The following is a 20587-nucleotide window of genomic DNA, read 5'->3' on the forward strand; positions in this document are numbered from 1 at the left end:
CTGGTGCCAGTGTTATATCTATACCCCGTACATGCAGTGCAGCCCTGTGCTCTGTATTTTAAATTTCACTTGCAAATGGCGATCGCTCATTGGTCAGTGTGGTCAACCAGCAAAGTGCCTATTGCTAAGGGGGTACGGTTAGTACAGAGGGTATGGATTGTGTACAGGATACAGATAGTACCCCGGCACTGGCGGAGGGGAAGGAGCATTTGCCAAAAGGCAAGTATAGCGGAGAGGGGGACAAATTGGAGGGGCTAAAAATCCAGAAGGAGGGACAGTGTCAGCACAAATTCAAAGATGATTTGAGGATCTACTGCTGAGTGATACACAAATAAGCTCCATTTTTAATAGTTAAGGTACTTGAATGTATTTTTTAAATGTAACTTCTGGGTTTAGTGTCACTAACTCCTTGTGCCCTGTGATGTACTCTAAGAAATGTGTTTTGAAGGTAAGACAAAAATCCTGTTTTAGTGAATTAAAACATTCTCTATAATTAGGAGATATATACATTTAGAGAAGCAGAAGTCACACGTTTACTGCTACCTTGACTTTGTGTTCTAGCTGTTTTCTGTCTCCTTGCTTATGAAGTAGACATAGGAAAAATGTTTCCCTACTAAGGTAAAATAAAACCAAATAAAATTACACAATATATGTGCATTTTATATAATTATTCGCCTGCAACAATCTTTACTCAGTATTAGTAGTATAGTATATTGTGGTATTTGAAAAACAAGCATAGATGTAGGTCTAAGTACACTTGAGGTATAAAATATACAGGAGCTATGTTTTTGATGAATAGCTGTCAGATGTGGTAAGTGTCCCTTAGTTAAATAAAATACTCTGTCACTATAACCTAGTTTATTGATTCCACAATTTCTAACACCCCACAAATTCTAAAATTTTTAAAACATGCCTCCAGTTTCTGACAGTCTACTCATAATATGCATGCAGTCTGACAATTGACATGTGGTCTCCTTGTTAACATGCCTGAAGTCTCTGCCTTCCTGAAGTCTGACTGCCTCCTTGCTGCAGTCTCTAACTGCCACTCTGCAGCATGCCCATAGGTTCTCCCTGCAGTATGTCTGCAGTTTTTAACTGCTTTGCTGCAGCATTCCTGGAGTTTCTGCCTTGCTGCAGCACACTCAGTCTCTTCCTCCCTGCAGCATAACTGCAGTCTTTGGTTGTGTAATAAAACTTACCCTGCAGCGTTCCGTAGTGAATGCTTGTTGTCTTCCCCTCCCGCTGCGTCGCTCCGCCCCTCCTTCCACTGCCGACTGTCAGATTTAAGGAGGGGATTTTGAATTGCTCGGTGTCTTGACAATGTGATGCAGACGCTGAGCAACTTCCCTCGCTGACACCTCCATTGATCCTCAGTTCAGTACTTGGATCTCTCTGCACACTGCTGGAGCCCTCATCTCTGCAATTAACCATCTATGCCTGAGTGGGATGAAACACTCTAGTAATCTCTATCTCAATTCCCAGCAATCAGATGGACTTTAGCTTAACTGGTTCCTGCTGATCAAATCCATATACCAACAAACAAACTTTCAAGTCTACTAACCAAGTATAACCTTCCTGCAGTGCTCCTGAAGTCTGACTTTCTTGCTCCAGCACATCAATCTGACTGCCTTCTTCAGTGTTCAAGAAGTCTCTGACTTCCTCCCTGCAGAGGCTTTGCCGTCTCTTAACTGCCTTCGTGCAGCATGCCCACAATCTGACTGCTTTCCTGCAGTGTTGCTGAAGTCACTGATTGCATTTCTCCATTGTACACACAGTCCTTGTACTGCCTTATTAGAGCATGCTTGTGGTCTTGCTGCCTCCCTCAGCAAGCCTGCAGCCTCTGACTACCTCCTTGCAGCATTCCCATAGCCTTAATTCCTCTGTGTAGCATACCTGTAATTTCTTCCTGCTTGCCTGTAGTGTGCCCACAAACTGACTCCCTCCCTACAACCTGCTCCCAGTTTGATTGTCTTCCTGCAGCCATCCTGAAGTCTCCCAACTGCTTCCCTGCAGTGTACTTGCAGTCTCTGGCTGCCTCTTGACTGCTTCTCTGAAGCCTGCCCACAGTCTGACTGCCTCCATGTAGCATTCCTGGAGTCTGACTGCTTTTCTGCAGTGTAGCCGCAGTCAGACTGTAGTATTTGATTGCAACTCTGCAGCCTGCCTACTCTGTGTCTTGAAACATGTCAGCTTTAAAAGTAGCTACATGTAGGAAATCCGCTTCTGAAAAATTAAATTATTGTTTTTTTTTTTGCAAATGACTATTGTTTTACCACTCATTAATACAGCATTCACTTCACCCCCCCGAAGATGACATTCTGTGTAATTGTAATAAATGCGCACTTATCACACTATCGGTACATCTGATGAGTAAATACAACTGTATTATTTCATTGTCATTTCACTGTGAAAAATCATTTTTTGAACACGCTAATGTTTCTTTGCTTTCAGCTACTAGAAATATACATTTTTGCTATCATACTGATAAATTCTGTTAGGAATATGATGCTGGTAACTGTATATTTTATCTCCTGGAGGATCAAAAATAAAAAAATAGAGAGAATTATTCCGATCATTTCATTCAGCAGTTCACTAATTTCACCTTAACAATTGAACATGTGAAACAAATGTTTTTTTTATGGCCAGTTTCTTTGCATCGTCCAAAAAAAGGGATATTAAACCTGTGGATACCATTTTTCCAGATTGACGAGTTTTTCTCTTCTTGTCAGATGATCTTGGTTGCAGTGTTCTCAGAAACGGGATTCTTTGATTACTGTGCTGTTAAAGTAAGTAAAGACAACATTTTTACAGGAATGGGGAGGGATAATGTATTTAATACATTTTATTGTTTATATTTTCAGCAAAGTTTGTGATTCTCTTAAAAAAAATCCAAGTCAATAATAGAAATTGTCTTTACTGTTCCACACTCAAGGGGAATTGACAATAGTATACACAAGCCAGTATAGGGATAACTGTGCTTACACCAACAGTCCTTAAAGAGGATCTGTACTCTGGAAACTGTGGCCAAAAAAGACCAGCAGAGGCCATGGGACTGGTCGCTGGTATTGCCTACAGGTTCCCTGCAGCTGATCTTTTCTCCACTACTAAACTGCCCTGTTTTTTCCACGCTGTGTTTCTGTATGGAGGCACCAACCTCATCATGCATCACTTCCCCCTCCCTTTTAGATTGTAAGCCCTCAGGGCAGGGCCCTCCTTACCATCTTGTCTTGAATTGTATTGTGATTGTAATGTCTTCCTTATATTGTAAAGCACTGCACAAACTGTTGGCACTATATAAATCCTGTAGAATAATAATAATAATAATAATAATAAAGGCAGAGCTTTGGTTCCTCATTCCAGAGCTGTCCCTCTGATGACTAGTGAGGGAATATTCATGAAGCAGCAGGAGAGGTGGGTGATCCACAGAATGAATTAATCAGAAGCAGGGAGATGTTTGTAGCACAACATTCTCTCCAGCAAGGAGAACAGTGGGCAACATAGTAGTTATGTCACCAAATCTCAGGGATACTATAGATGATATCACACTGCAGATATGCAATACTGCATCTACATGAAGAGGAATGCATAGTTGCATGCCAGGAAATTTTATTTATTTTTTTCAGGAGGAACTCAAGACAAAAAGGAACATTTTCCTAGGTACTGCTTGGGTACAATTAACATTTCTAGATGTTGCATATAATTATCTTCAGTCTTTGAGTTCAGGTTCACTTTAAGCTGCGGAGCTATTCACTTTTCCCATTATACAGATGACTTCTAGAGAGAGCATTGTCAAAGTTGTATATGAAATAGGATAATTAAAACATGGGACAGCAAGTTAAAGGTAAATGTTACATTTGTAGCATAGTGTACTTACTGAAATAAACTAAAGTTTCTCTTTAAGTGCACAATCCAACATTAATCTAAATAGCTCAATAGTAACAATCTCAAGACAAAATTGAATACATCTGTAGATAGTTTAAAAAAACTCCTTTAGCAATAAGTTAATTTATGAGAACTTTACATTGTCCACTTTTTAAGGTGAGAGAGCTAATGTACAGTAAGCAATAGTTCATCTTTTGATATGTCTTCTCTGTGGTTTTAAATTGACAATTATTTGTTCGCAGCATGGCAAGATTGGTTTTGAGAAACCAATTTTATTGCCACAGCTTTTATGTAGTTTACTAGTTTGTGACACCAAATAGCACCTGTTACCTTCACAATGTGAAACAGCATATAGATTTTCTTTTAAATGTATTCTGATTGTGGTAATATATTGTGAGCTACATATTGGGCTATACAAGTTAACACATCAATATTTATGTGTTTTTGCCTTTTTAATCCAGGTATAGTATATAATACATTATTATTTTTTGATTCAAACATTTTGCTAGTGTTTGTTACATACGATCCATCTGTTAATGTATGCGTATACATTTTCCTTTTTTTGCCTTTTTTTTTTTTTTAGGCTTATCGGCTTTCTAAAGGAAGAGTGTGGCCCATGATAATGATTCTTTGTCTTATTGCTGCTATTCTCTCTGCGTTCCTAGACAATGTCACCACCATGTTGCTTTTTACTCCAGTAACAATAAGGTACTGTGTGTACTTTTTCATTCAATAGATAAATAATACCTATGCTCATGATACTGTATGTGTATTAGGCAGTCTGATAAGCTGACTTGATATATATGACTATGTGCTACAATATTACTTTTTTTTTTTAGTTGATAGAATCGTGTGCTGGTTCAAGGGGACTAAAATTTAAATAATTTGATGCCATGAGTTATGCTCTTAAATATACAGGAACCTCATGGGTTGGGTTTTAATAAGACAGATTTGGTTATATCAGTGGACATGATAGACGCTCAGAAACTAGTTATTGCGAAAGGCCACATAGTGTTAGTAATTATAACTATGAGACCTGATTTTCCTGAACTAGGATTTTTTAACAGTCTGCTCTTATTTTTCACTTTTGACATGTCAAACATATGCCTCACCCCAGAACATATATAATGGATAGATGGTCAATATGCCTCATCTCGGAACATATGTTAGGTAATGGATAGATGGTCAAATCCACTTTCTTGGCTGCAATGACTGTACTGTAATTTGCTAAATGTATATTTTGATACATGTTTTCCATATTGTCGCAGTCAAACTTTTAACACGCATATTTCAAAGCAACAGTATGGTTTCAAATATGCCAGTCTTTCATAAGTAGGGTACAAATGTGTAAGTAATACAGATCAGCAGGACACGTAAGGGTGAAATTATTTACTCTGTTTGATTTCACTAAAACATTCCTGGTGGAATCTGGATTCTGATATTTGCCCAAAGCCACTTTTGTAAGCTGCATCCTTCATACCTTTCCTGAAGGCACACCAACAGGCACCATTTTAATGATAAGCCTAAGCGTTGCATAAAGCAAATATTTAACAAAATTAAATGAAAAAGCTGAGTTGCATTGTGAAAGACAAAGGTTTTTTTGTTTTTTTTATTTTAAAAAATAAATCGTACGCTTAAAACTTACCTCTAGGCAGAATTAAGGATACTAATTAATGCAGTTCTGTAATCATTAATAAATAAAATTTATTTTTTACATGCATGCAGTGTAAGTACCTGAAATTGTCCTGGTATCAGTCCTTAAACAGCAGGGCTAGAGTGTGAGCAGTACAGGGAGACTATCGTTCATGTGCTGATGGGAAGATAAAGCAGAGTGACAGAGAGATTAGCTTATTACTGTGTAGTTTCTCCTTTCACTATCCAGATACAGACTGGGGCAAGTCCAGGCCGATCTGGGCTCAGAGGAAGCGAGTTAAACAATGTTGGCTAGCAGGTTGAGCACATCTAGTCAAAATAAGAAGTATTGCAGCTGTAAATCTTACAGCAAAAACTGGATAATTTAATCTTTTAATGGGCTATTTATTCTCATATTTCTACTTTTTTAAAGGGAAGCTATACTGTTTTTAGGTCAATTTGGAATTAAAGTTTACATATTTTTAAACTGCTTTTGTCTCTTTTGTTTGATTAGAAAATATAGAAAAAATGAATACATAACAAAGGGTTCTCAGAGTACTATGGGTAAACTTTTTAGAATACGCATAACAGACACTGCTTGCATTGAGGCTCTGACTGAAACCTTAACCACTTAAGTACCAGCCTGTTTATACCCCCTCATTAACAGGCCATCTTTTTAGTTTTCAGTCATGTGATAGTTTGACTAATAATTAGGGTTGCACAGATACCAAGTACAGTACTTGGTACCAGTACATGTACCGATACTTTTGAACTCCAAGACTACACTAGAGAAAAATTCAAAAGTTAGGAGGCAGCTGTAATTTGTAAGGAGCACACGGAGCTCCTGGGATTTGTACATCTCTGTTTTAATGTACGATTTTGTTTTTATAAATATAAATAAAGGGATGCACAGATACTAGTTTTGCTAGTACGAGTACTGATACTTGCCGAGTACTTACAAGTACTGATATATTTTTGTTGTCATGTGACAGTTTTTCTAAAACAATACAGACGAATGATTTCAGGACAGTGGTGGAGTGCCAGAGCCAGGTCCCAGCTGCAACCGTTGCAACCCTGGTAGTTCTCATGAAAATGCCAAGTATCGGTACTGGTGCTCGAAAAGTATCTGTGCATCCCTACTAATAATTATTCATTCCTGCAACACTGTACCAAAATAAATGTGATATTTTTTTGAGGCAGATAGCGCTCTATTTTGGTGATATATTACCTGCTGGCATTTATTATCTTTGTACTATAGAAAGGGCACTTTTGGGGCAAAAATTGGTTTTCCTCTCTGTAAAATAAAAATGATGATGCCTTTTGGAAAGTTGACATCCCAAGGTGATCTCATTTTTTACGGCAATTTTTTGGAAATGAAGAAACATGATGGTATTGATGGCTTTGTCCTTGGCCCCTTCTCTTCTCTATCTGCATCTCCTCCCTTGGTCAGTTAATAACCTCACATGGCTTCCAATACTATCTCTATGCCGAAGACACTAAAATATATACCTCTACTCCACAACTCACCCCCTCAGTATCCTTGCGTGTCACTCTTTCAAAACTGAGCTCATGATATCCCCCCCCCCATATGCAACTTCCCCCAACTTTTCCCTTGAGATTGATAACACAACTATCCAACCCTTCCCCATGCCAAGGTGCTAAGTGTCATCCTCGACTCAGACCTCACCTTTTATCCCCACATCCAATCACTATCCAAATCCTGCCACCACCTTCATAACATCTCCAAAATACGCCCCTTCCTCACCAATGAAACCACAAAATGACTCATTCACTCACTTGTTATCTCTCGTTTTGACTATTGCAACTCCCTCATTAGACTACCTCTACACAGGCTATACCCCCTTCAGTCTATCATGAATGCAGCTGCTAGACTCATCCACCTAACCAGCCACTCAGTGTCTGCAACCCCCCTCTGCCAATCCCTGCACTGGCTTCCAATAGCCCAAAGGATAATATTCAAAATATTAACGACTTACAAAGCCATCCACAACTCTGCCCCCGGCTATATCTTAAACCTTGTCTCAAAGTATCACCCTAACCGCCCCCTCCGCTCTTCCCAAGACCTCCTGCTTTCCAGCTCCCTTGCCAACTCCTCCTATGCTCACCTCCAGGACTTCTCTAGAGTCTCTCCTGACCTCTGGAATTGTTTACTCCAACCTGTCCGACTTTCTCCCACTGTGATTTGCCTTTAGGCGTTCCCTTTAGACTCATCTCTTCAGGGAAGCCTTTCCCACCTCAAACTAACCACTCAACCATCACGTTCTCAAACAATTCATCCCCACACAGCTACCCCTCATGTATCACTTGCCACTTTTAGATTGTTAGCCCTCATGGGCAGGGCCTTCTTTATAATCTTGTCTTGAATTGTAATTGTGATGTCTTCCTTATATTGTAAAGTGCTACACAAACTGTTGGACTTATACATATCCTGTATGATCATAATAATAATATTAATATTGAGTGTTAAACATGGAGCTTAGTAATTGTGAACTTGATACAGTACATCATGTCATACACAGAGGGATCAGGAGGCAAATGGGGTTAATGTACAGGTCACATAAAGTGGAAGGAGGTAGATGAAGAGGTCAATGTCCAACTGTGCAGGATAAGGGAGATGAAGAGTTAATATACAGGACACCATACAGAGGCAGGCTGGAGATCAGTAGTTTAGCAGATGCGTACTGAAGGGGTTAAAAAGGTCTAAGCCGAGGAGGGGCTAGTGAGCAGCCAACCAAGATGGCCGCAATCTAACTTGGCTCCGCCACACATAAGCCACTGAGAATCAATAAATGAGTCACTAGATGCTACTGATGAGTCATTCATTGACTCCCCTATTCAGTTTACTGCAATTCCTCTCCTTACTCTGTAGTAAGAGGAAGTGGAGAGATAATCAGTATAAACAGTAACTTTAGTCAATACAGCAATCACATATTACTGAGCCACTCAGATGGCTCTGCACAGTGTCTCTATGTACCGAGCCATCAGAGGATGGCTTGGTACACAGAAGCTAGTGGGTACGGTGGCGCCCAGTGATCATATGTAGAATGACGCCTATAGATGTCCTTATTTTTACAATAAGGTGGTAGGAATGTGGTTAAGCACAGTTTTCTGATGAGGGATGAATCACTGCACTAATGAATCTCTAAGTTCACTAAACAACCAGTTTCTCTCAGCAAATCTGTAAAGGAGTGCAGAAAAAAAAGGATGCTAGAGCTATACCTGCTGACTATATAGACTTTATAGAATGCAATATTTATTTTTAACCTGACTTGTGTTCCTGATCATAATAAAGATATGTACAATGTCAATAGAAATTCCATATAGTGACCATGTGATTGGTCTGTGCTGGGCAAAGAAACAAGTTTGCTTTAATTCCCCCTCTGCAGATGCACATACTTAATTGCTTAACTCCTCCATTCATTTGATGGGAGCAGGAGAAGTCTCCCAAGTAACCTATTAGATGTTTCATGCAGAGCTATGGACTCCCCTCATGTGACAGCACTGGTGCTTGGTGATTTCCCAAGTGCTGTCACAATAAGTGAGTGCTTCTCCATATCCTGAAAAAAATGCGTATATTATGTTCCTAGCAGCTGAATGATCATTGCTTTGCATTGAAAAAGCACAGGCTTGCTTTGTTTCATTGTGGAAGTATGCAATTTTGCACTTAATATCAATGTGGTAGTTTATTTTTAGTTTCTTGAATAAGGAACATTATGTTCATGTTAAGACTCTTCAAATACTGTAAGCCTTTAAAGAACAGAGTGCCAGCCAGGTAATTGTTCCATTTTCCAAAAATAAATTCCTTGATAGCTGTGTAATATAGATAAACCCTTAACAAACTTGTATTTATTTGCCTGTATGTATCAGCAGTGTTGAACCTTGGGAAAAGGATGGGATTTGTAGAAATGGTATAAGAGTCAATAGTAGTTTTCAAATGTTGGAAATCCAAGCTGATTGCCGAAGATTTGTCCACTCTACAAAGAACATCATCAATCATAATTCATAATTCCTTAACCAAATAAGCATTTTGTAAGTAATGCCTTAAAAAACGTCAACAATGTTTTTAGGACGCATCTCTTACATACAGCTCCTTTCCTATTACCAGCAATAACTGACAATATGACAGCTGGGAATTGTTTTGTATTACACAGCAGAACTGACTGTCCAAATGCACCCTTGTGTAAAATGGCACTTGCAGATCATCTGTAAGTGTCATTGAGTAAAAACAATGTATTGTTTGATTCTATATACTGATTAATTCATATGTAAACGGCTTGTCAGGTAAAGAAACCTTACAAGTAAAAATAAAATTCCTATTTAACCCCTTATTTGTTAAACCTAACTATCCCATTAACTATTATTTTTCTGCTTATTTTTTTCTTGCTTTACCATTTTTTTTTGCTTTCACTTTTTTGTCAACTTTCTTTAGTGTCACATAAAAATGTACACAAAAATTTGCAAATAACTTTGTTTGTATCATGTTTTAAAGTTGCGTAAAAAATTTGAAAAAAAACGTTCTCTTTTTGCCATGTTTGTACCAGAAATACAACTTTGGTGTTATTTTAAATAGACAAATGAATGTATAATAAAAAAATATAATATAAAAAAACTATTTGCACCAAAAATACTTTTTTTTTAACGAACACTGGTCAAAATAGAAATACTTACAAGTTTTTGTCTCTAGGTTACGTAGAAAATAACATTTTTGCAAGACCAAATAAAGCCTAGTTTTTCATGCAAGCTAACCCCCCCAAAAAAGGAAAAAAATATGTATTTCTTTGTCTTAAGTAATGCCAAAGTTATTGCTGAGTAAATTGTACCATAACTGAAATTTAAAAATTGTCTGGTCTATTAGGGGTATACAGGTACAAGAGCTAAGTGGTAAACTGTATAATTCTCTAGACAGCAGATCGATTTACATATAAATGCTTGAGCAAATCAAAGTATACTAAATTGGAATTTCTCCTTTCTCCTGCAATTGAGCACTAATATTATGGAAAATATCTGCTATTGTTTCATCGTATCACTTGTAACAAGACTCATTGTATTCACCAATATGCCTTTCAAACTACGTTAGGAATTGTAATGCCTGACACTTGCTAAAACTTGCTCAGGGCACTAAGAGAAAAATGTTCAGCTAAATATTACATGGTTTGACACAAATAACCTGTGTTGTGCAAAAGGATAGACATACAGGGATGGAAATCCTTCTAGGTAGGGACCATGCTAAGGCAGAGCGATAATTCTATTCTAGATGCTTTCTGCAAGCACCTCACACTGCAGCTCTGTAGATGGGTCTATCAAACTTTAGAGCAACACTTCCCTCTTGGCATGCCTCACTGTATATGGGCTTTCTTTTACTACGAACAGGATCTTTAAGCCTATTGCTCTTCACTGGTGCCTCGCCAGCTTGTCACAGACAGGACCTTATTATGGGTTTATTATCACTACATTAAAGCCCTCTGGGCTTTTGGAGGGAACATCCTACTCCCAGTATGAAGGTCTCCAATGTTTGCGGACTACACCAAGTTCCCTTGGCCTAACTACTCTTTTAGTGGACCTAACCATCCCTGCACTCTCAACCTCCATGTATCCTTTGTGGATCCTATTCCACAGTAGAAGTATTTACAGTACCCACCAAAAAGTTGTGTAAAGATTTATGTATGTTCACATACCTGTAGTCAATGTTTGAACCTTTTTTACTAAACATTATTTTGTGCAGATTGAACAACAGCAAGTCTCCTTTCATAGTTCAAGTGATGGTAACACATCATGGTCATGGGTTTCTCAAGAACACTTTCTTCTAGGCCTCACATTGCCTGGAGCACCAATGACTCTTCTGGCCTCAATTCCACAGAGAAGACTCCCATATGACCCCTGGGGGGAGCACAGCCAATGACACTAGGTTGGGAGAATGTGAATAACTATTTTGGTGACTTCTCTTGCAGAGAAGACCTGGACCTTCTTTCTGGAGAGACTCAAAGATGTGATATTTCAGGTTTCTAAATGCTGTGTCATGCTATTGTATGCAGCCCCAGTAACCCATTTTGTGGTTATATTATGCTGTCAGATAATGTAATCTGTTTGGGGAGTATTCCTGAGTCCTTGCCAAATGGTCTCTGTCCAGGAGAACGCTGAACAGGTGTTGATGTTCACTCCGCTAACGGGTCACGCAAGCAAATGTTCCTTTCAGAACAGGTTCCTTTTGGCTGCAATTCCTGTAACACAGTTCCATGCTGTCAACGTTAAAAACTGTCAGAGTTGGTAATGTGATCAAATTAATGAAATGGTGCTCAAATGTACTCTGTGCTTACAGTGTCATGCTTTCAAAAGCAAGGAACCTGTGATGTTGCTTGCAATACCAGCACAATGATGGCATTTTAGCAACCCGGCTGCCCCAATAGCACTTACCCCCCCCCCTTCTGTGGCAAGGTCCAGACTGTAGATAGGATGATGAGGAGTTTTATCAAAGAACTTCTGGGAGAGAAGGTTAGGGTCAGGATCATCCAGGCTGGCGTAGACTCCTTTTAATTAGAAGAACACAGTAGCTGCAGCCATTCACAGACTAGGACCTTTAAGCCACTTTGGGCAATCTGTGTGTAGTGCACAGTACTTGAATCGGAAGTCATTAGTCATCTTCATCCTTGGTAACAGTAGTAGCCATTGGGCCTCCAGACTCGGACCTCAGTGTAAGCACATAGCCAGTCCCTAGGCTTCAGGCCCAGACAAATCAAACAGCCCACAACAGCCTCCCCCCAGGCAGGGCCTGTGGGAGGAAGAGAGAGCTCACATGGTCCCTCCAAGTATTTATGTGCTCTCTCCGCATGCACCACTGGCCATCAACCTCCTAGTGTTTGGCTAGACATACATGCTCATAAAATCTTTTATTGGTTGCTCTACTCTGTGGCCAGGGCAAATCCAGCAGCAGGCAGATACAAACGATAACAGATTGTTTAGGGGAAACCAGATGAGCATACACTATAGATCAGCATCAGACTGAATACAGTCTGACAATATTAAATTTAATAAGCACTCCTGCTTACAGGATGCTACAGGTGGGAGATGTCCTCTTGTGCTGAACACTAGGTGGCACTGACTAGTTAATATGTATAGTGCTATGTTGAAGTTCCTGGTTGAAACTGTGGAAAAAGTAAGTACATGCCTCTATTGGATACCCAGCAATAGAGAAAGATGCACTAAGTAAGTAACGTGGTCTCTAAGAACAGAAAACACACATTAGCGCACTGTATTTACGAAATGTACCATGTAAAAGAGGAACTGAACTGTGGAAGTTGTGCCAAAAAAAAGCATGAAGTGGGGAAAGGACTAATCCCTACTGTTGCCTGTGGTCTCCCTGCAGCTGATCTTTCACATTACTGACTTACCGTGGCTTGAACTGTGCCATGTCCCTGCATGGAGGATTACCATTTGGGTAAAGGCAAGGCAAATGTCACTCTTAATCTGCTGTGATTAGCAGTCAGAAGCAGTAGTGGCGTATCCCTCACCCTGCAGTTATACAGCTATGAGGTTGGAGGTACAGGAGTCCCTAAGCGCAGTCCCATTCCAGGAAATGCAGTGTTGTTTTTTTAGGAGGAAAATTAGACTAACCGTACATTTTGCAGGGCCCTTCTTATGCACAATTAACATTTCTATGTTCCTTCTAACATAGAAATGTTAATATTCATATAGTTCAAAAGAAATATTCATCCTTTTGAACTCAGGTCCACTTTAACATGCAACTGCCTAAGATGTGTTATTTTGTTTAGCACGTGTGCCCGTACAGATATTTTTGTGTTTAAAAGAATATAAATGTCTAAAAATCAAATATACTGGGTTCATTCTTTTATTGAAATTTTAGATAAAAAATTATAATCACTAAAACACTAGAATGACTGACTCATTTTTGACCTACTTGCAATTACTCTATTAGAGACATTACTCAGAACAGTCAGCATTTCAGAACTGTGTGTTATGTTAACCTCAAAAGATCTGACATTTTCAGCATATTGCTTAATCAAATGTAAATTCCCTTAAAGCCACCACATATGCTTGCACTGTACCCCTTTTAAACTTCAAATAAAAACCTTGTATAATTGGAAAGTAATGCAGACTTTATGTTCTGTTCCATGCTTCGGGACAGAGCTGTTCAACACTGGTGACCTTACATTCATTGTTTTAACGCCTGCCACCAGTGATGTAAACGCCTGATCGTATCCTGTGGCTATAACCTTTCATTTCAGAGACTGTTTCATCAAAAGCCAGGCTGCAATCTGACATGGTTGCTTTCTTATATTCTAGGTAGACTTATTTTGGGAAGTTCATAAAAGTATGTAAATGCTTTCTTTTTTTTTTACCAAATTTTTGCTTATAGCCTGCCTTATACAAAAAGACTGCAGTTATTACAGTAATATTTTTTTATTAGGACTGAAACTTGGGCTAGTTATCAGTGCTGTCTGAGAACAAATGCTTTGGGGCACATATTCATGGTTTTTATTTTGCTTTGTGATACACTCTTTGAAAAACAAATGTCAAACAGAGTTTGTCACATTATTCTTGTACTGATGTATAGATAATGAAAGTTGACAATTCCTCATTTTATAAGTGCGGTGTAAATATAAATTCTATCACACGCTTTGGCAAGAAATGGTTAGATATATGACTACTTCAGATGTTATTTAAAAGTCAAAGACTATTAATACTGATAATATAAAATATTTATCTCACTACTGAAGACTAAGTTAAAAATTGGGGTAACTGGCAAAAGCCATTTTATGTAGTTAAATGCAAAACTTTGCACCTAGACTGTAGTAATAAGTACTATAGGTAAAGACTGAATGGGTTATCTGGTGACACTGACAGAGACCAAAGATTTTGAAACCGGTTTAGACAGGAAGCTGAATAATATGTAATATTATTCAGTTCCAAAGGAATGCTGGAAAAGCTACCACAAATCCTGACAGACGTAAATATATTTTTGATGTACATCTTCCTTGTCCAGTCCATCAACCCTGTCAGCCCTGTACAGGTTTGGAACCCTTTTCTACAACGTTGATCAGCAGAGTTTAGCAGGTTCTGAAGTTAGGAACATTATAGGTTAATGGAGAGACTATGCTGTACCAATAGGTGACACAATCTAGCTGTCTGGTAACAAAAAATCTTTGCGATCTGAGACTTGATCTGTCTTTGATTGTAATGTAGAATAACCATCTTGCATTACATCATTTACATTTGTCAACTTGATTCGTTTTAGACCTTAGTGCTGTTTTTTTCTGTGCATGTTTTTGATTCTTATAAAATGTTTAGTCTTGGATTTACAGCCAGTTTTATTTTTTCATGCGGTGTTCTTCTTGTTGTCTTAAACATGTTTCCCGTTTACTCCTGGCTGCACAGCAACAATATTTTGAGCTTAATTTGGGTACTTCAATCTTCCTGGCGGTAATCCCGAGTGTGGCTCGGGGTTAATCTTCAGTACCAAAAGCGGTAACCCCGAGCCACACTCGGGATTACACTATAGCTTAACTTACCTTGTCCATACGAGCCCCGCTGTGTCCTCCGGCCGATGCCGGCATCCGTCTTCCGGGTTCCGTCCCTTGCGAGCGCCCGCGCCGCAGGGGGTGAAACAGGCGGGAAATTCAAAAGTAAAAAATAGAAAAAAAATACTAAGATAATCACACCGCCAGGGAGGTTAAAGAGCAAAACAAAAGAAATAGATAAAAACAAAAAATAACACTGACCCTTCATCTGAAAATTTCCCTAAACTTAGCCTTACACGACAACCATGGAGGCAGTTCTCCCTCTGAAACTGTTTTCATCTATAATACTGACCCAATGGTTTTAGTATTTTGAGGCACTGACCTGGGATAAGTATGCAAAAAAGGACTTTTAATTTTTTTCTGCATGTGTTCTGGGTCTATGGCTCATTTATTAAAGCTTCTGGGTAATCCTAACAGCCAGTAAATTAGCATGTCTACAAGGTCAGAAATGGCATGATCTGTGAATGTTTTTGTATTTAAATCTAACAATTATCTTGACATGAACATGTCTCTAAAATTAACTGAATTGCTAAACTGTAGCTTTGGGACCTAATCTTCACCTAATGCTAATCTGTAAAAGGCATGGAACATTTACATCCTGTGAGGGAATGGGTGGGGTGCACATACTATGGAAAACTAAGAGCATTGTAGGGGTGTGTTCTCTCCTTCCCACCTTGCCTCAATTTCTATGTAGCCAAATGCATGGCTGTCATGATCTGGGATTAGGCTCTGAGTTCAGTAGCTGAAATGGCAGGCAAATTAGTGGTATAACAGGTCGGGTTTGGTAAAGACAGTAGTAGTATAAGAGCAGGCAGAAGAGTATTCAGTGATCAAGTCAAAGTCAGTAGCCAAAAGCATCAGGTTTGAAGTGGAAGGCAATAAGCGTAGTTGGTGAATCAGCAGCCAATGGTCAGTACACGGATAGCAGTATGAGGATGTCATATTGCATTAAGAGCAGGAAGTAAGATATTGGCAGAATCACAATAATCTGGTGTGAGACGCACAAGGTGTGAGAACGCAGTAGTAATTTTTCAAATGTTTTTGACCTTATTATGGTATGTGTGTCCAATTAAAGTGCACCTGTCATTAGATAAATCTGACTAGTTGTCTGGCTGACATGTTCATGCTTTGGATTCAATGGCTCTTGAGTTGCTTAGAACAAGCATACAGACAAGTAATTTCGATATTTCTCTGATTTTCATATTCTCCATGCTTTTTTCATGTCTGTGACTCATAATTATTAAAGCTAGATGCAGATGTGGGTAAAATACAGGTTCTCATTAATAAAAAGCTGGTATAAAGAACTTGCTTTTCAGTCTTAAAACTTTAAAAGTGACAAAGGAGAGGGACGGATTGACTGTGCAGACAAAACCTGACTGATTTTCATACATGCGCACATGCGCACATGCGCACACACACACGCACACACACACACATATATATACATTTTGTTATAAATAGCCAGAGGGGAGTGGTGGCTGGCTTATTAGTTATTTTTAGAGCTTCGAATTGCATTAAAAGGGACGACAGTGGCTAATAGTATAAATTGATTAAAATGTTGATTGGATGTCTTATTTAATAGAAACCGCATCTTCATTCATCGGTGACATACTTGATTCACAAAATTAATTATAATACAGTTGGTGACTTAAAAAAAATGTTTTGGACCGATTGTGATTATGAAATGTTAAAATTCAGATTGCTTTAAATTGATGTACTTTAGTCTTTTTCTAAGTAAGCCCCATTCACACAGGCATTCTGTAGCTCGACTGCCTAACGACGCTACGGCGCTCAACAAGAGGGATCCGATTGTTTCCATTGGCCCCTTTTTGCATATTGGTGTTCTGTCACTTGTAGGCTGACACCTGTACCGTAAAAAATCACATGAGTTGAGTGTTTTTGCACCTTAGACTTTATTAGGAGAGTCTGATAAAGTTTGAAAAACCCGTGTTATGCATGTGTTTTTCAGGCGTTTTCATTTAAAAGTCTAAGGGGCCCAAACACTTTCCATTCTACTCGTGCACTGCTTGTAGTGAATGAAAACGCTTGAAAAACACATGTACAAATGTGCACAAAAAGCCTCTAAATCGTCTGACTACACTCACTCTTCAGTGTGAATGCAGCCTTAAAAGAGAACTATGGCCCAACCTTTTTTTGCCATAGTTCTCTTTAGAGTTACAGGAGGACATATACTAATGTCCTCCTGTGACCCAAAACTGGGCATATAGCGGGCTAGTGCCCACTTAATGTTGACAGCACAGAGCCACACTGCGGGTGGGATGGATCGCAACCATATTGTCAAGATCCACCCCGCTACCTGATTGACAGCTAGCTCTGCCTCTCTGGAGGCAGAGCCAGCTGTGCCCGCCCCTCGCCCCCCAATCCATACCTCCAGTCAGCGCTGGGGGAATGGAGAGGGGTTGGGGGAATCCCTGTGGGGAGTGGTGACTGTCCGCTATATGCTGACAGCGCAGAGCCAGAATGCAGCCGTGACGGATCCCAAAAGTATTGTCAAGATCCACCCCGCTACCTGATTGACAGCTGGCTCTGCCTCTCTGGCAGAGCCAGCTGTTCTCACCCTCCCCAATCCATCCCTGCAGAAAGTTCTGGAGGAATGGAGAGGGGGGGGGGGGAATCCCTGTGGGCAGTGGTGACAGACAGTCACCACTCTGCAGGGAGATGATCAGGAACTCGGTGGTATGTGATCGCTCAGTTCTTGAACAATAGAGCCGACATGTGAAAGCTTCAGTCGGCTCTAATTATGAGGATGAGTGTATTTCACTCTCCCCGTAATTCTTCTTTTAAGTGTCTGTACACCCATTTGGAAGCTCATTTGATAGCCTAATCCTATTTTTCAAACAACTGCTCTAGTACTGCCCCAATATGAAACTATGGAAGATGCTCAGTCTTCATTTGTTGATGTTTGAGGCAAGTTTACTTTTGATGTATAAATATGAAGTATTGTTTGGTAGAAAAAAAAGTGTTTTTCATATAGGGTGGTTTAACCCAAATGCTTACATGTAGAACACTAATGTATGTATTTCTGAAAAGTTTGCAGAGGCATTTCTTTCCCTTGAGTCATTCATAAGTATTTATTTTCTCTTTTGGCTGGCTTTATTAGGGCTGCCTGTAGTATATCCTTGCAAGACTAAAAATAATCCACCTTACTAAATTTAGGCACATGTTTCAATGTTGTATACAAGAAGACTTTTATTTAAGTCCTTTTGTTTTTAGGCTTTTTACATGATGATTCACTGCTGGTAGGCAGCCAAGGTTGTCTTTGCTTCTATGGAAACAGAATGCATGTTTTGAGATGTGGAGTGCAAATAAAACAAATGGCATTTCTAGTTCGGAGTTGAAATATAATGATAGTTATTTAGTAGGGCCAGTGGTTTGATAAATGCTAACGAGTGCAGTTAGTTCTTTAGCTATACCCATATCTGAAATTATGCAATGCAATGGGGTGGATTTACTAAAGGCAAATAGGTTTTCACTTTGCAAGGGAATTCACTAAGCTTGGTGAATTAAGTGTAGCTCTGCTGACTTTAATCATCCAATTATATGAAAGCAAATATATATAGTATATTTGTATTTAATTTTCCTTCAACGTAATCTGGTATTTTTAGCAATGTGAATTTTCGCCACATTCACTAAGATAAGGTAATTCCCTTGTAAAGTGAACAGCCTATTTACCTTTAGTAAATCAACCCCTATATTTCCAATTAACACTTGGCAAGGAGCTCAAGGCAATTTTCTGTACCTGCTCCAGGATGTCAGGTTTTATCTTTTAGGCTGCCTTGACACTCACGTTTCCCTTCTTTGCTATAGAATGATCCTTACATTATAAAATGACATGGTTTAAATTGAGAATCTCATTCCACGCCAATTTCCTGATAGAGAATGTATGGAAAATTACCTGTCTTGTTCTGCATTACTATATGTAATTGAATTGTATTAGGAATCAAAAACATTTACCTACCTATGCCTTTAATCTATTGAAAGAAAATGAAAATGAATTGTTTAGAATACTCCTATTGCATGTACTTTAGCATATTTTGTTTATATTGTTATGTATTCTGTGCATTCATGGTAGAGGTATTAAGAATTGATCATGGTAATGTATATCAGTGCCAAGAGCTCAGCGCTGTTTTTTTTAGCATGTGGTTTTGGATGCTAAAGACAAGGAAAAGAGCTGATGTCTCGCTGCCTGTCACTAAGCCAAAATGTGTTCCTAAAAATAAATCAAAACCGTTGCGCTTAACCTCACCCTATATTAACATTTCATGTAACCACTTAAATAATGCCTAAACTCTTATCCTTATAAGTTATAACACACTTACCTTTTAAGCCTTAACAACCCCACTTCCCCTTTGGGAGAAGAGTCCCCTGGAGTCCCTAAGACCTCTTGAGGAAAACTGAAAGGTAACGTTGACCTTAACCCTAAAATGTTAAACTAAACCCCGTAATTTCTGACCTTAATGCTAAACTTACCCTTAAACTAATCTTTACTCATCTTTTCCTGCTCTTCTACATTTAAAGCAATGACACCAAATCCTTTCTGTCTTGTGTCCAAACACAACAAAGCTTAGATATCATTTGCTTAAAAGTATTGATCCAAAGATCTGGTTTTGTCTTCCCATGAACAATCTGACGAAAATAATAATAGTAATGGGCAATTCACACCTTTTTGTTTAAACATTAATATACAGTGGCAAGAAAAAGTATGTGAACCCATTGGAATTAACTGGCTTTCTGCAGTAATTTTCCATAAAATATGTTCTGATCCTCATCTAAGTCACAACAATAGTCAAACACAATGTGCTTAAGTGATAACGCACAAACTGTTCTAATTTCCCATATCTTTATTGAACACACCCATTAAACAGTGCTGGAGGAAAAGTAAGTGATTCATAGACTATAACGAAAGTTAATTAGTCAGTAGCTTGCACACCTTGGGTATAATTAATGAAACAAGTTTGGAGGTGAAGTTTAAAGCTACTTTGATAAGACACTCAAACCTTTTAATTTTTCTGCTCATAAGAAGCATCAACTGATGCTTTTTATGAACAGAAATCCTAAAAGGAGCTCTCTGAAGACATATGATCAAGAATAGTTGATCTGTATAAGTTTGAAAAGGGATACAAAGCATTCTCAAAGTGTTTAGGCATCCATCATAGTTACATAGTATTTGAGGTTGAATAAAGACATTAGTCCATCAAGTCTAACCTATTAGGATCTCATTCTAGGAGTACCTGTACCCCTGTATATTACGGTCCCTTAAGAAATCGTCCAAACGTTTCTTGAACAATTCCACATTATTTGCTGAAATCACCACCTGTGGCAGTGAGTTCCAGACCCTAACTGATCTTACTGTGAAGAAGCCCCTTGTGCTGGAATTTTTTTTCCACCAATTTTAGGTGGTGGCCTCTAGTTTTTGTAATGGAGTTAATTTTAAACAGTTTATCGCTAATGTTGCTACCACCATTGAACATTTTGTACATGGAGATCATATCCCCCCT

General features: G+C 38.8%; 1 protein-coding gene across 1 annotated transcript in view; it reads left to right on the forward strand.

Annotated features, from left to right (window-relative positions):
* The window catches only part of OCA2 (OCA2 melanosomal transmembrane protein), a 220777-nt gene that overhangs the window by 130361 nt on the left and 69829 nt on the right, over positions 1 to 20587 (forward strand). Inside the window, exons 13-14 of the mRNA XM_018562806.1 lie at positions 2730 to 2786; positions 4466 to 4590. Of these exons, the coding sequence (XP_018418308.1) occupies positions 2730 to 2786; positions 4466 to 4590 (182 nt within the window). The remainder of the gene's footprint in view (positions 1 to 2729; positions 2787 to 4465; positions 4591 to 20587) is intronic.

Source organism: Nanorana parkeri, unplaced genomic scaffold, assembly GCF_000935625.1.
Source record: "Nanorana parkeri isolate BGI_ZX_2015 unplaced genomic scaffold, ASM93562v1 scaffold601, whole genome shotgun sequence".
Taxonomy (NCBI): Eukaryota; Metazoa; Chordata; class Amphibia; order Anura; family Dicroglossidae; genus Nanorana; species Nanorana parkeri.